General features: G+C 40.0%; 2 protein-coding genes across 15 annotated transcripts in view; both read right to left on the bottom strand.

Annotated features, from left to right (window-relative positions):
* Window positions 1-11,499, bottom strand: part of LOC102463469 (sucrase-isomaltase, intestinal-like) — a 95,500-nt gene extending 84,001 nt beyond the window's left edge. Inside the window, 4 exon segments of the mRNA XM_025183243.3 lie at window positions 1,752-1,900; window positions 1,986-2,088; window positions 2,481-2,859; window positions 10,493-11,499. Coding sequence (XP_025039028.3) covers window positions 1,752-1,900; window positions 1,986-2,088; window positions 2,481-2,859; window positions 10,493-10,538 — 677 coding nt within the window. The 5' untranslated portion in view covers window positions 10,539-11,499.
* An 801-nt stretch (window positions 11,500-12,300) lies between these two features.
* KIF21A (kinesin family member 21A) overlaps window positions 12,301-14,761 on the bottom strand; it is a 150,471-nt gene continuing 148,010 nt past the window's right edge. For all 14 annotated transcript variants that reach the window (XM_075927460.2, XM_075927474.2, XM_075927496.2 and 11 more), the window contains one exon: window positions 12,301-13,579. In XM_075927460.2, the coding sequence (XP_075783575.1) occupies window positions 13,486-13,579 (94 nt within the window). In that variant the 3' untranslated portion in view covers window positions 12,301-13,485. The remainder of the gene's footprint in view (window positions 13,580-14,761) is intronic.

The raw sequence follows: 14,761 nt of genomic DNA, 5'->3' as shown, positions 1-14,761 counted from the left end.
TATTTGAAAGAAATGGGGTTTTTGGTTTTAAATATTCACCTTTAAGATTTTTTGTCCATTTTAACAGAAATTATGGATAGGAATAACCAATGCCTCATTCCAACAAACTTCTGAAAATGTGCTTTACATAAAAATTACTGTGAGCAGAAACATACTCTTTCTGCATTTTCTCTCTCGTCATTATCATGTCTAGGGGTGTGCATATTTATATGATCTATTTATCCTGTTCCTCCACCCTAAGTCATCTAATCATAACACAGTCTAGTTTGTGACATCTTCCTAAATCATCACTACCTATCATATGGTGTCAGGGACAATGCTCCCTGTAATCTTTTCCATCTGTGTGAGGAATAAATTTTTATTCACAACAAGGCATGTGCTAAAGTGCCCCTCCATTAGAAAAAAAGACCCCTAGTTGTAGGCATTCTGCTAATCAGCTGGGTCTCATCTGAATCTCTCATCTGAGGTATTGCACAACTATGGCACTTATAGGAAATACTGCTCGGGAACACTGAATTGTGGTCTCATTAAATGAAACTGACAAAAGGAGTTTACTGATTAGAAAGGAGTATGTTATCCATTCCCTACAAATATCTTAGTAACCAGCATTGGGTATAAAATAAGCAAAGAAGAAATTTATGTCAGAATGCCTGGAAAGTGACAATATAGAATTTGTGGTCTTTGCTGATTTAGGGACATTTTTCCTTAGGTAAAATATACTGCACAAGTTGTACAATTCAACTAATATTTTTGCATTGTTTTAGCACTATTTCTCCAGTTTCCTTGTGTCAACAGTTTAAAAAGTGATTAGTGTGTATTGGAGTCCTACTGAAGACATTACAGGAGCCTAATTCTCTAAGGGCATGTATACACAGCAGGGCTAAAGTCAAAATAAGCTATGCAACTTGAGCTATGTCAGTTGTGCACTCTTCCACTGACTTCCCTTACTCCTCGTAAAATGAGGGTTGCAGGAATCTGACTAAGAAGTCCTCTAGTTCAACATTATTTTGACATCATGTTTAAACAACTGCTTGTAGTGTAGACACGGACTATGTTATTTTGGAATAATGTAAATTATTCTGAAATAAAACTGCTGCGTAGATGTACCTGAAGGGAGAGTAATTAGAATTTTTTGAAAACCAATCCCCATTAAGATGTCTCAGGTCAGGTACCCAGAAATGCGGGACTTCTAAACTTATTAGTCATGTTCCTTGGCACTGTTTTATTGCATTGCAGTCATACAGGCAGTCCCCGGGTTACGTACAAGATAGGGACTATAGGTTTGTTCTTAAGTTGAATTTGTATGTAAGTCGGAACTGGCTCCAGATTCAGCTGCTGCTGCTGAAACTGACCAGGGGCTGACTACAGGAAGCTGGAGGCAGAATTGCTCTGCCCCCAGCTTCCTGGAATCAGCCACTGATCAGTTTCAACAGCGGCTGAACCTGTACAGCCAGTAGTACCGACTAGATTTTGTATTTGATAAGGAATAGATCTGATTCTCTGAGCAATCTTTCCTTAATGTTTAAGTAACTGTTACACGTGTATATTTATGTTTATAGTAAGTACTGTGATCAGACTCTTCAATTAAGCTGTGTCCCATTAGGATGTAAAGATGCTTGCAAAGCTTATGTTTGTGAGAGGAAGAATCATTTCTTTCTGTTCATCAGGCTAAACAAAGCAATAATATATGCAAAATAGTTCTCATCGTGTCTTCCTTATTTCCTATACAGTTTTAATATACTTGTACTCACAGCACTGTTCCTGTGCTTTTCCTAATGATTTTAAACTGAAAGGAGGGATGGTTTATAAATTCGATGTCATAGCTGGTAGCAGCAGCAGCAATGGATGGAGATTCAATCTTGAGTGGAACTTCAAACCGTTGGCTGTTGGGATCATAAATCTAAAACAAAGTGACAGTAGGCACAAAGTTGTTGGTTGGACAGTTAACTTGGATTACTTGAATTAATTGTTTTTTTAATAGTTACCTTAAACCTGAGGCGGTCTTTTGTCTGGAACTCCACGTCGAGGGCAACAGGAGAAATATCATTGCCAAACAGTGACATCGTCGTACGTTTCTGCAGCATTAACCTACAAACACACTTAATTACCACACACCAAAGTGCACAAACACAAGAACAGACATATGCACGGGCAAAACAGTGGAAAGAATTCAGTTCTATTAACTCATAGCTAAAACTTACTGGAATAGAACTCTAATGAACTGTGAATTTGACATAGTTGTTATTTGGGTGAACAAAGGAGGGCATTTCTTTTTCCAAAATTCAACTAGATAGCATTGATTTGTGCCCTGTCATGGAAAGCTTTGCTATTCTACAAAAGAGGCATGGGGGGAAATGTGTGTCTATGTATTTATACTTTAGAATAAGAACCCAAAATTGTATGTGGCTTTTGAGCAGTGCAAACAAAGGAGAATGCATAAAGAACGGATAAAGGCTTAAACAAGCAATGGTGAAGTTTACCTCCAGCCTTTAGCTGTCTTTTGTGGCTGCCCATTTAGAGAGTACCCATATGGGCTGTCTTCTGAGAAATAGCACCAGGGGGCATTGTAGACTTTCGTAGAACACCAAATGCAACCCTTTGCCTCACATGCCTCTTTTGAGGCACCTAGCTGAGGGTGGCAGTCGATGCGTTTCTGAACTGGAACATCACTAGAGCAAATCGGATCTTCATTTGAATCATAGAAGCAATATGGAACGTTCGGGGTACTCGTCTCACACCACCAGCAGCCACGACTTATGCAGGAGGATTCAGTAGCTCCAGGTTCCGGGTGGCAGTCTTGCCGAAGGTGCTCGGAGATTGTTGCTGGGCATGTGCTTGAGTGAAAAGGCTGAGCTAAAACTAAACCAGGAAAGGAAACAGACAAATGAGCACCAGAAAATGCACAAGAGCTTAGCATGACATAATGCAACTAGATTTTGTGTCACTATAGCTAGAACACATGACTCCTATGATGGAGGGGACCTTAGAATCATAGAACACTAGAACTGGAAGGGACCTTGAGAAGTCATTGAATCCAGTACCCTGCCCTCACAACAGAACCAAGAACCATCTAGACCATCCCCGACAGATGTCTAACTTGCTCTTGAATATCCCCAGAGATGGAGAGTCCACAACCTCCCTAGGCAATTTATTCCAGTGTTTAACCACCCTGATTGTTAGGAAGTTCCTAATGTCCAACCTAAGCCTTCCTTGCTGCAGTTTAAGCCCATTGCTTCTTATCCTATTATCAAAGTCCAAGGAGAACAATTTTTCTCCCTCCCTCCTTGTGACACCCTTTTAGATACTTGACAACTGCTATCATGTCCCCTTTCAGTCTTCTCTTTTCTAAACTAAACAAGCCCAGTTCTTTCAATCTTCAGTAGTGCACTCATCATTCAAGCAAGAGAATATTGTTTATTCAAAACCCACAAGTCGAAGTGCTATATTTTTATTACTTAGATGTGGATTTGTGAGAGGTGGACCATTGTAATTACTCCTCCTGATATGGTGGGGTTTTTTTTTTTTTTTTGGTATGTAGGCAGCTGTGTGTTGTTACGTTGTCCAGTGCCTATTGTTTTCAACTGAAGATGGAGTAAATCTGAAATATTTGTCAGAAGAGAAATTAGAAGGTAAATAGTGGATAAAGCAATAGGTACTATTGTTATGGAGGCATACACGCTGATCTTGGGGGTCAAGCCTCATAGTCAAGGCTGCATTGCGATCTGTCCTTAAATAAGGGCTAAAATCCTGTTTCACTTCAATGATTGAATTTGATGCATATTTACTATTAATGGCATGTTTGCATAATTATAGTTAGTCATCACTAACAAACCCCAAACTAGCAGCTAGTCATTCTCATAACCTTAAAACAGAACATTACCTAAGCTAGCTAGTTCCTTTAGTCTAATAAAATCCCACACTTTCTCTCCCAGTTGAGTAGGTCCCACTGGAATCAAAAGGATTACTCATGTGAGGAGAGGATTCCGGGGTGGGCAATGGAGAAGTGGAGCCACAGAGGCTGGGGAGCTCTGTCCCTGGGGAGTCTCAGTGGGCCAGAGTCTAAGTCCAAGCCCTGCAGGCTGCCGCCCAGTGGGCTATAGCCCAACGGCAGTGGGACTGGAATGGAGCCAGTTGCAGGGAAGGGGGAGTGTCCTGGAAGGCTGGTGGTAGGAGACCTTCCCTGATCGGCAAATTCTATTGTTTGGGATGGGTCAGAACCTGAAGGTGTCAGACAAGGGAGGTCCAAGCTGTACTAGAACCAGCAGGAGCATTAATGTGGACTACTTGCTGGAATATTTAGTACTGTATCATCTAGACCTGCTCTGAAGAGTCAGTTGACAAAGAGGGAAAAACTCTAGAAACACGTAGGCAAGGTGATTAGGTGGATCTCCCCAAAGTCCCTGACTAACAGCTCTTAAGTAGAGTAAGCTGTCATGGGGTGAGAGGAGAGTTCCTGTAATGGATCAGTAACTGGTTAAAAGACAGGAAGCAAAAGGAAGGAATAAATGGTTAGATTTCATAATGGAGAGAGTAAAGAATGGTGTCCCCCTGAGGGTCTATATTAGGATCACTACTGTTCAACATATTCATAAATGATCTGGAAAAAGAAATAGCCAGTGAGGTGTCAAAGTTTGCAAATGATATAAAATTATTCAAGATTGCTAAATCCAAAACAGACTGTGAAGAGTCCAAGAGTAGCTTTATATTTGATCTAAAGTGAATTTTGTAATGTGGCATTACCCCACCATGGATTCAGCTCTGGTCTCAACAGTTTCAGGCTTAACAGGGTAAAAATCACCTCTGCTATTTGCTTGAGATATAAAGTCTCTAGGAACACAAAGACCAATGGAAGTGACCACACAGACATTCACAATTACAAGGTCTAATTTATTTTGCCAGTTTTATTACAGTTACAGTTAATGTTATGATTGCCCAATTATATATAACTTCTGTGTTTGTGCATAGGTCCACATAGTTATACCCTTAACAACAGTGTCAGCGTCCAATGGGTCTCTTGTAGACTGGTCATCAGTAGGGACACCAGGGGGATATTTTCTGAGCGAGAAAATAGGTTAAAAAATAAAATCTACGTAAAGCTTCATCACTAGTTTCATGCTTTAGAGACAGCAAATGAACTGGGCTTTTCAGGCTGTAATGACCTTCATTAGAGTGCGTTGAGATCACAAATTTTCAGTCTTCTGCCTTGATCTAGTGACATGAGGTCAGAATATTGACCCACATGAGAGCATTTTATTCAACACCAATTTCAATGTTTTTTAAAAAGAGCCACCCCCCTCATGCTTGCACATTCCATGTTAGTCTTTGCATTAGATGCCCCCATTGGTATTGTCTATCAAAAAGAAGTTTGTTAGTATCTGGCATTGGTATATCTCCTGTTTGGCTGTATAGTCTGGAAATAGCATGAATGGTTATAACCATGAGGAGCATTAACAGGTTTAATTCCTCTTTATATAATGGGTAACTACTTTTGTCATGTGTGGAAACTGAGGCATTCCCTGTGGGGAAAATGCCAGCACATGAGACAACTGGGCACAGCAGCACAGCTAGGTGCTCTCGAGAGACTGCTCGAGACACACACTTCTCACAAGAATTATAGCTCGGAATTTACTCTTGGTGTCTTCCTTCTGGATTACACCGTGCAGGCTCCTTGATTTTCTAGAACTGCTGATATGACCCTAACCAGCTAGGGAATTTACAGTTGGACGAGAGCTGAAATGCCCCACGGTACAGCCAATCCAGGCAGTGATATTGACTTTTGCCAGTGTGGAGTGAGATAAGGAAAACAATAAAACAGGGTTTGGCGTTCAACCCAACAAAATAAGGGAGGTCTATGGATAGTATCTCCCACAGCAGTAGCCACTCCCCATCAATTTAGGATCAGAAATGGTGGGTTCCAGAGGGAAGCCCATCTACCTTCTTCTTGGTCAGAAGTGCATATGCAACCCTGCTGTAGCTTATGAGTGCACATGAGATTTCTATAATATGTATTTTACAGTCTCACATTATTTATATTTAGGAACGTTGAATATTTATTACTGTACATGTTTTTGCTAGTGGTGTTGTACATGATATAAGAGAAATAAGAGCTGCCCCTTTAAGAAAAGAGGGGGGCAGAAGCTAGAGGGTGCTATGTACAGATGTGATTCTGCTGCTGCAAGAGGCATTTGGCTGGGAACTGGGCCCTGAGGAGATCTCTTTCTGAAAGAAGCACCTCAGGACATTCCCAGAATAACCAGTGTTCTCCTGGAAATGCTGAGCCTTGGGACCAAGGGTGTCACATACACATGTTGGGGAGACAGGAGGCAAGAGAGGGAACTTAGGGGGATTCGTGATGTTAAAAGGACTCTCTCTTCACAGACTATCAGCAACAATGCAAGACAATCATCCTTTCAACTCCTGCCTTCTACTTCTTTTGCTCTTTTAGTGCTCATTATAATCTGTTAACAAGCACGTCTGAAGACATCTGACCTTTCATGAATCTTTGAACAATATCCTGTTGAGCGATAGCTCTCCTTTTGTCTCATAATATTTGCTGTATTTTTCTTGATATCAAGGACACTAGAATTAAAATGAGCTCAATGCTGAACACTTCAGTTGGAGCTGCATGTTGGTTCTGATAGCACAACAGATTTTTTTTAAAACTGCTCTCTTCATTCTATGTAACCCATCTCTTCTTTATGCCCTTTCTCTCCATTTTCTGCTCTCTGTCAAACTACCCCATTTTCTCTCACCTAACTAGTCCTTTTTAGTAATCTAGTTTGGAATGTAGGAAAGGCTTGGGTTAGTGGAGGCAGGAAAATGGAGATGTTTCAAACACTGACGTTACCGCAGCTTTTTAGGACAATGTGGTAACACCATCTGACACTTGCTCATGATTCAGGAAATAAAGTAAAAGGGCTAAGGGAAAAACAGAGAGAGGCTGGGTATCAGTAAGCTAGAGCCATTTGTTTGTTGCAGTGATCTTTGGCATACTTCCCTAGGAAAAACCTGATACTTGTGTGTTTTTTATGGGTCTGGATAAAAGCAGAAAGGGGGAGCAGTTAAGCATCAACTCGAATCCACTTATGGGGTCATACCGGGAAATCTGATAAATATTTAATTTAACCCAACAATTTTTGTGTTCAGTGGCTCCCTTTCTGTAGATGATCTTCCACCCAGGAAGCATTCTGCATTAGTTATGGGTAGATTTGAGCTGTGTGTATCCTCTTGCCAGTTTATGCATGCTACAGCTGTAGTTTTGACTTACAGAGGCCGCAACCAGCTCTTTGACAGTCTTAGATGCAAGAGCCAGTCTGAGCATGCTCACTTCTAGCAAGTTGATTCTTTCAAGCTCTTCTGACCTTGGACATATTTCCCTGTGTACCGTGGTATCCTGGGTGTGAATCCCCAGACTAAACAGCTGGTATCCAAGATGCAATTTCCTGGTGTGGACTGCTCTCTGGTGCTCCTAGACCAGGTCTTACCAATGGAATAAGAGGAGTCCCTTCTCCGGTAGCCTTACAGGTAGAAAGGAAAGCTATTCAGACTTATTATGCAGCCCTGTAACTTCTTAGAATTCACTCAGGCAGCGAGCAAGATTTTTGGCTCTTTATTGTCAGTCATCTTTACACTCTTCTTGAGCAGGATTCCAGGGGACGGTTTTGAGGTACAGAGGTACAGTTCTGAATAGTTCTCTATTGTCCCGGATGAAACCAAAGAGGGTTCCTGACCATTTATTTATCTGCTACTGTCATGCAGTCCAGGATCCATCTACTCTGAACACAGATATGAGAGAACAAGCATCGGGAGAGGCACATGCATGCATAACTAGAATTGACTTTGACCTAGCATGGTTTTCAGGGGTGAAGCTCTATAGCTTGCCACACCGGGATATTGTGATTATAGAAGAGCATATGATTGGTTACCAGTCCATCTTTAAGGGCCTCAGAAGAAGTTCCAAGGTTATTCCATGCTCACAGTGGTTTCTATTTTCCTGCTGGCAAGGTCATTTGGAAAAATTGCCTCTCCCCTGGAATTAGCACTCCTTAGCCAGGGATGCCAAATGCAGCTTCATTCACAAGGGCCAGCACATGCATTATTGGCGGAGGAGGGCTCTGATAGCTGTCTGCTCTTGCAATCACAACCCAGGCAGTTCCCATTGGCTGGTTTCTGACCAGTAGAAGCCACAAGGATTGTGCTAGGGCGAGGGCAGTGCACAGAGACCCACTCTCTCCAAGGGGAGCATATCATGCAGAGATGCATGCACCTACTCCAGCAACTGGCCACTTTGGGTGGCATGTGAGGGTGCATGCAGCAAACAGGGAGCCTGTCTGAGGACTCACTGGGACTTCGGACATTGGTGGCTTAGGGTAGTGGTGGGCCAGATCGGAATATTTGGCAGGCTGGATTTGGCCTATGAGCCATATTTTGCCTGCCCTGGTCTATGGTCTGGAAACCATCATGGTAAAACTCTCCTGCTATGGCAACTTGTGGAAGAAGCCAAGTTACCTTTGCAAAGTCATTTTTGGAAGGGAGAGGAGAGAACGGGGCAAGAGGGAAAGAGAAGATTTGTTTTTTAGAGGCCAGAAAGTGTGTTTTAAAAACTAGGACAAGGCAGGATTGGTGATACACTGCAGTTTCCACTATTGAAACAACTCTGGTAAAAAGGCAGACAGGATGTGGCTAGGTCTGGGGGACAAGTCTGCACTGCCTCTAATATTTTCAGGGAGATGGGAGAGGTACATATTTAGGGGAAATAAAACAACTTTCTGGATCTTAATTTAAATGCCAGCCCTGAAAAAAAATCACCTGTTGGGCACAGCCACACTAGGCTCTTTCCACCAATAAATCTTCCACGGGCCAAATTTAGGTTTTCACAGACACTTATTCAGCCATGAGTTACAAATTCTGACCCCCTCGAACACATGTGAAAACCCTTTGCTGTATGTTGCTTTGAACTAGGGTACCTAATGCAACACTATAATGGTGCTGATGAAAGATAAGGAAAGATTGAAAAACAATTATGATTGTTCAATCTGGAGGAGAAAAGACTGAATGGGGGACATTATAGCAGTCTTCAAATACACAAAAGGTTGTTACCAAGGGGAGGGTGAACAACTGTTTTCCTAATTTCTGAGGGTAGGAGAAGAAGCAATGGAGGTTGCAGCAAGGGAGGTTTAGATAGACTTCTTGTCAAGGTAGTTAAGTTCTGACAAAACTGCTGGGGGACGGGGGAAACAGTTGTGAATCTCTATTGTTATCCTGTTCTTAAAAACCTCAATACACCTGCCAGGAATTGTCTAGTTATTATATAGTCCTACCTTGAGTGCAGTGACTGGACTAGATGACCTATTGAGTTTCCTTCCTGTCCTACACTTCTACGATTCTATGCACAAGATGGAAAGAACCCAGCTCATTTCATCTTAGCTATGTTAGTTGTTCTAAAATGCAAAATAGGCTTGTTTATAATGTCTAACATCAGCAACCATGATTTAACACACAGAAATGGCAAATCTATCAACAATATATCCATTTAAAAAAAATTAATTTCCTTTGGCAGTTTGAAGCACTGAATCCATAATGAATTCTGAAAACCAGCCCTTGTTATGTCTCAGGTATTGAAATGCACAAGTATGTTCTCTCATTCAGCTGCTGATTCCCAGACACATTTCTAACTGTTTTGGGGCAAATGAGATAAGAACATCTTGAAAAACAAAAACAGATTCCCTCCTTTCTTTTCTATCCCTCTGTTTTAAAGCTCTTGCACCTCATTTTCTGCTGGTTCTATGGACTGTTTCTGTGTAAACATTAGTAGAGGCTGGAACTGAAAAAAATCAGCAGTTGAATTAGTAAGAGCTTTTGCTGCCCATTGGTGGCTTTGTCAAGGTAATTTCCATGGAAACAGATGTTGAAAATAAACACCTTGAAATATTTATATGGAAACTTCTCCTTAATGTTTTCTCTTTCTGATTCTAGTTTTGTGAGAAACTGGCCTAGCAAATGCTGCTGCTATTAGGCGTCCCTGTGGAAAATCAGTGTAGCCTCCTTTTTCTCCAGTGGAGTAATACTGGTGACTTACATACTGGCATCATTTGCACAAAAACCAAACCTGCCCTGAGGCCAGGCTTACATCAAGAATGGCCTTTTCTTATCTTTCTAATGAACTAAGCATTTAAGTACATGCTTAAGTTTTAGCATGTGAGTCGTCCCACTGACTTCAGTGTGACTATTCAGGTGCATAGATGCCTTGTTAGATCTGGAGCAAACTGCAGCACGGACAGACATCCAGTTCCCTCTTTATCCCCAATGCAGTCTTCCCTTGCCTTTGATGGTTTCCAAATCTACTCCCATTTTCAGTTTTCTCCATCTATTGTTGTCCTTCCCATACACACAGCACCCGATACCTTTCCCACATCACTTTTCATGCAAGCACATCCAATATTTAGCTTTTGAAAGCTGTGTATATCGAAATACAGATATTAACTGTACTGACCTGCAAGCAGAACAGCAAAACACTGAAGAGTCTTGATTCGTTCCATGATTCAATAGGTAGAATTTGTTGCACGCAGCATGTCAGCATTTTATAATGGGCAACCCGCTGGCAGCCACACTGGCATATCTGTAATTTGAGATACTGCAAACATTTTCCAAACAAACATAAGATTAAACAAAATACATGCTCTTCTACACATGTAAAGTAAAGTCTATCTACTACTGGATAAAGATACAGACGGTAAACAAGTTGGTAACTAAAAATTAAAAGTAAACTAAAATTAAAATTCCTTAAAATGATGAAGGTGAAAGCTTTCTTCTAGTTTGCCAGACAGAAGACATCAGAAATCAGGCAGGACCAGTGGGGTTTCATGGCTCTGCCCCCTGTATCTCCTCACCAACTGAGGGGAAACAGTCAAATAACATGAAGATGACCTATGGTAGTCAACTGGGCCTTCTTGTAGTTAGCTTTTTGCAGATTTCACAACTATATAAATCTCACCAATCCAACCCCCCAACTGTGTACTGGAATTAGAACCCTGAACTTTTTCATTGTCGAAAGCCACAGATCTCTAGTACAATTTAAGCTACAGATGAACTCCTGCATCTTACGATATCAGTACCAGGTGCCTTCTCCTTACTGTGGAGTAGACACTAGAGGGCACACTCACTTACACATTTATAACTGCCACCATAAGAAGGTGTGATATGGTCCTAAGTCTTTTCATCATGTATACCTTTTTTGCATTGCCACTGTCACAAATGTGTCCTAAATCTTTTGGTAGTCAGAATGAGTTCTTAAAACTCCCAGTGTTAGTGATGCTTCCCAAATATCTGAACATAACCAGTAAACAATGCTTCTACCTTGGAAGTCTCAATCTGTGTAAATTAAGCTTCAAGAGGTAGCCGAGATTTTTATGTACAGAAAAAACAACAACAAATTGTCTGGTAGCACTTTATAGACTAACAAAACATGTAGATGGTATCATGAGCTTTCGTAGGCACAGCCCACTTCTTCAGATGACCGGAGTTATGAGTTTAGGATGTGAAGACTCATAATAAATAAGGGAGGGAAAGGAGAGGGAGGAGGGGGGAAAAAGGGGGGTGGGAGTCAAGGAGTTGGAGGAAATCAGTAAGTATCTGAAGATTGGGTAGTTAAAATGAAGCAGATAAGAATCAAAAGTCAATTGATAGTATCCTTCCTGACATAGAAGCCCCTTCTATTTATTTTCGGTCTGCACATCCTAAACTCATAACTCTGGTCATCTGAAGAAGTGGGCTGTGCCCACGAAAGCTCATGATACCATCTACATATTTTGTTAGTCTATAAAGTGCTACCAGACCATGTGTAAAATAAGATGGTTAAGTGAGAAGATGTATGAATTTTCATCTTCTTTTCAAATTGATTTAACATGAAGTGAAATTCATTTAACTCATATTAACAAAACTTCAAGGCTTTTGTCCATTTTGATGTCCTGATGTGTAGTGTCTAGAATTTAGATTGTGAGCGCTCAGGGTGGGGAAAAACTGCTTTGTTACAAGTTAGTATTGTACCTAGCAAATTAGAGCCCAACTCCTTGATGCGGTTCCTAGGTGCTACTATAAGATACATAATAAATAATAATGGGCATTTAGAACAAAAAAGCAGTGTAGAAGTAGTACGTATGGCGTATTTTACTTATCAGATTGTTTTATTGTATTACAAAAGTACAACTGCACATTTCATGTAAAATTTTTGGCCTCAGCAAGAGTACTCTAATAATGTATTCTTAATAGGCAGAATGGTAAAAAAAATGCTCAGAGAAATAATTCACATTCACATGTTTATTGAAGCATCACCTACATAAGCTACAATTTACAGGCTAATAATTTCTGTCAAAAAACAAAATTCAAAATACTGTTTTGAATCTACATACATTTTTAAACTTGCAGAATTTACAAATTAATATTTGGAGCAGCTGGATAAACTATACATCCTCTTTCAATATTCACACTCTGCAGCATTTTAAAATGAATATAGGCACAAGATAAGATATTCTCTTTTTACAATCCATCTATTTACATAGCTTTTCCAATGCCGGTGGTACAGTTCTCATAATCACTGCCAAGGTTCGCAAAACACAGTGTATCTGAAATATTTTTAGCAGCATATAAAATTAGATAAAAATGAAGGACAATTTGCCATTAAAAAACAAAATGTGAGATGATAAAAACAAATCCATGAGAAAAATAGATTAAGATAGACTTCTATTATGACATTAAGAATACTGTGGATTACAGAATATAGGCAAAGCACTAATAAAACAACCATTTAACAGCAATTTAGTTCTAGTCCTGAGCACAGAGTATACACAGCTACACAACTTTGGTCAAAAAGAGTATACGCTAACATTAACATAAATCATATGGCATTCATTCTTAGCCAGAAACTGTTGTAGCAATAATAAGTCACATTAACAACTTTTTCAGATTTTTTATTCAGTCTGCTGTCATAACTTCAATACGGATAGCTTTTATACCCTCAATATAGATAACCTATTATGATCTCAAATGAAGAACTAGTTTAATTAAAGGCTTAGTATGGATGCATCCTTTTTATGTTATTCCAAAATACAAATCAGCTCATCAGAATGTCTGGGAGAATGAAGTATAATAGAGTATTTTATTTTGTATTCCAGGTTACAAGTTTGAGACGGTTATTATAGCAGAATATTTTCCAATTTGTTTAAAATACAAGTGTTATATATGCACACAAATCCAGTCAACAGATACTCAAGAATATTACCAAAAGGCTATTTTTTTTAATATAGTATACAGGGTAACTGTTCTAATGTATCAATTCTATTTGAAAACATATTTGCCAGTTGGGTTCAGCTGCATTTTCCAGTTCATTCCAGTTGCCAGTGTTTACACAGTAAATGCACAGCAAAGTGTACCAACAATACACAGCTTTTTATCACAGTATTAATTTGTACCTGTCTTTTCAATTCATGTTTAATTACTGGCAATATCTTCATTTGCATCTCCAGTGTCAGAAAGGTGTCCATCTAGAATGCTGTGAGCTTTCCAGATCTTCACAGTTCGATCACTGTAAAACATGTGTTTTATAAACAGAAAAAGTGAGCAAAAGAGGAAAAAAAACAAGTTTATGGAAACATTTAGCACGTTAGTTTTTCAAGTTAGTTTTAAATATATATTTCTGTCCTAGACATTTCCCGATCTTGATGTAAGCCTGGCTTCAGGACAGGTTTGGTTTTTGTTTGAAGACTGATCTTACCTTAACGCAAGTATTTTGTACAGGGGAATATTTTGCTAGTGATATAAGGCTACATTATCACAATATGGTCTAACCACACAACTTCTGAATTAGAGTCATTTGTCATCAGCATAAAATTCTTAATTTCAGGTATACCAACAGGGTTTTCCAACTTCTTCACAGCATGGACAATCTTCTCTTCCACTCATATTGTTACTACTACTACTATTATTATTATTTATGTTACCTTAACACATAGGCGTTCTAGTTGTGGACTAGGGCTATATTGTGCTAATGCTGTATAAACATAAATGTCACACTACACCACTGTTGTAACTATGGAAACTTCTAACATAGCAAAGTAGCATTGGAATTGTATTTCCATTCTAATCAGAAGTCTTAATTAAAAGTAGTTGCTGGAAACTGGAAGATATGAACATTCAGATCTCTACAGACTGGAGCAAGAATACCTATATAACAAACAGATTAATAAGCAGATTTCAACAAATCAGTGAATCTACTCGCCCATGGCGAGTAGATTTCAGCTGGTCGCCCCATTCACCGGCGGGTCTTGTGCATGCGCAGTGCGGGGCTGGCGAGCAGATTTTGCCGCTGTTTGTCAAGCCCTGTTAATAAGAGCAGGCTGAATCCTGCCTTTATAAGAACACTCAAGTTTGTAAAAAATGTCCATAGGTGGAGATGAAAGGCTGCAACCTGCTGAGGTTGACAGAAACAAAATGGGCTCAGCCTACACTGAACAGAAGTCAGGCTGTTTTAAAAGGGCAGGGTAGGGAGTGAAGGCCAGGAGAAAACAGGAAGAACCATATGGTAAGAATGTGCTTAGCACAACTAAAGGCAGAGATGCTTTGGTTAGGCAGCACAAAAAGAAGGATGCTATTAAATCTGAATTACCAGGGTGAGGAAGGGAACTTACCTGAATGTTACCAAGGGGAACAGGAAGTGGTGGGACCAGAGAGGGGCAGTGATGTATCATATGCATCGTGAGAGAGGGAG

This window comes from Pelodiscus sinensis, chromosome 1 (genome assembly GCF_052426305.1).
Source record: "Pelodiscus sinensis isolate ZL-2025 chromosome 1, ASM5242630v1, whole genome shotgun sequence".
Taxonomy (NCBI): domain Eukaryota; kingdom Metazoa; phylum Chordata; order Testudines; family Trionychidae; genus Pelodiscus; species Pelodiscus sinensis.
Note: the sequence above shows the minus strand (reverse complement) of the source record. Positions and strands in the feature narration are given on the sequence as shown.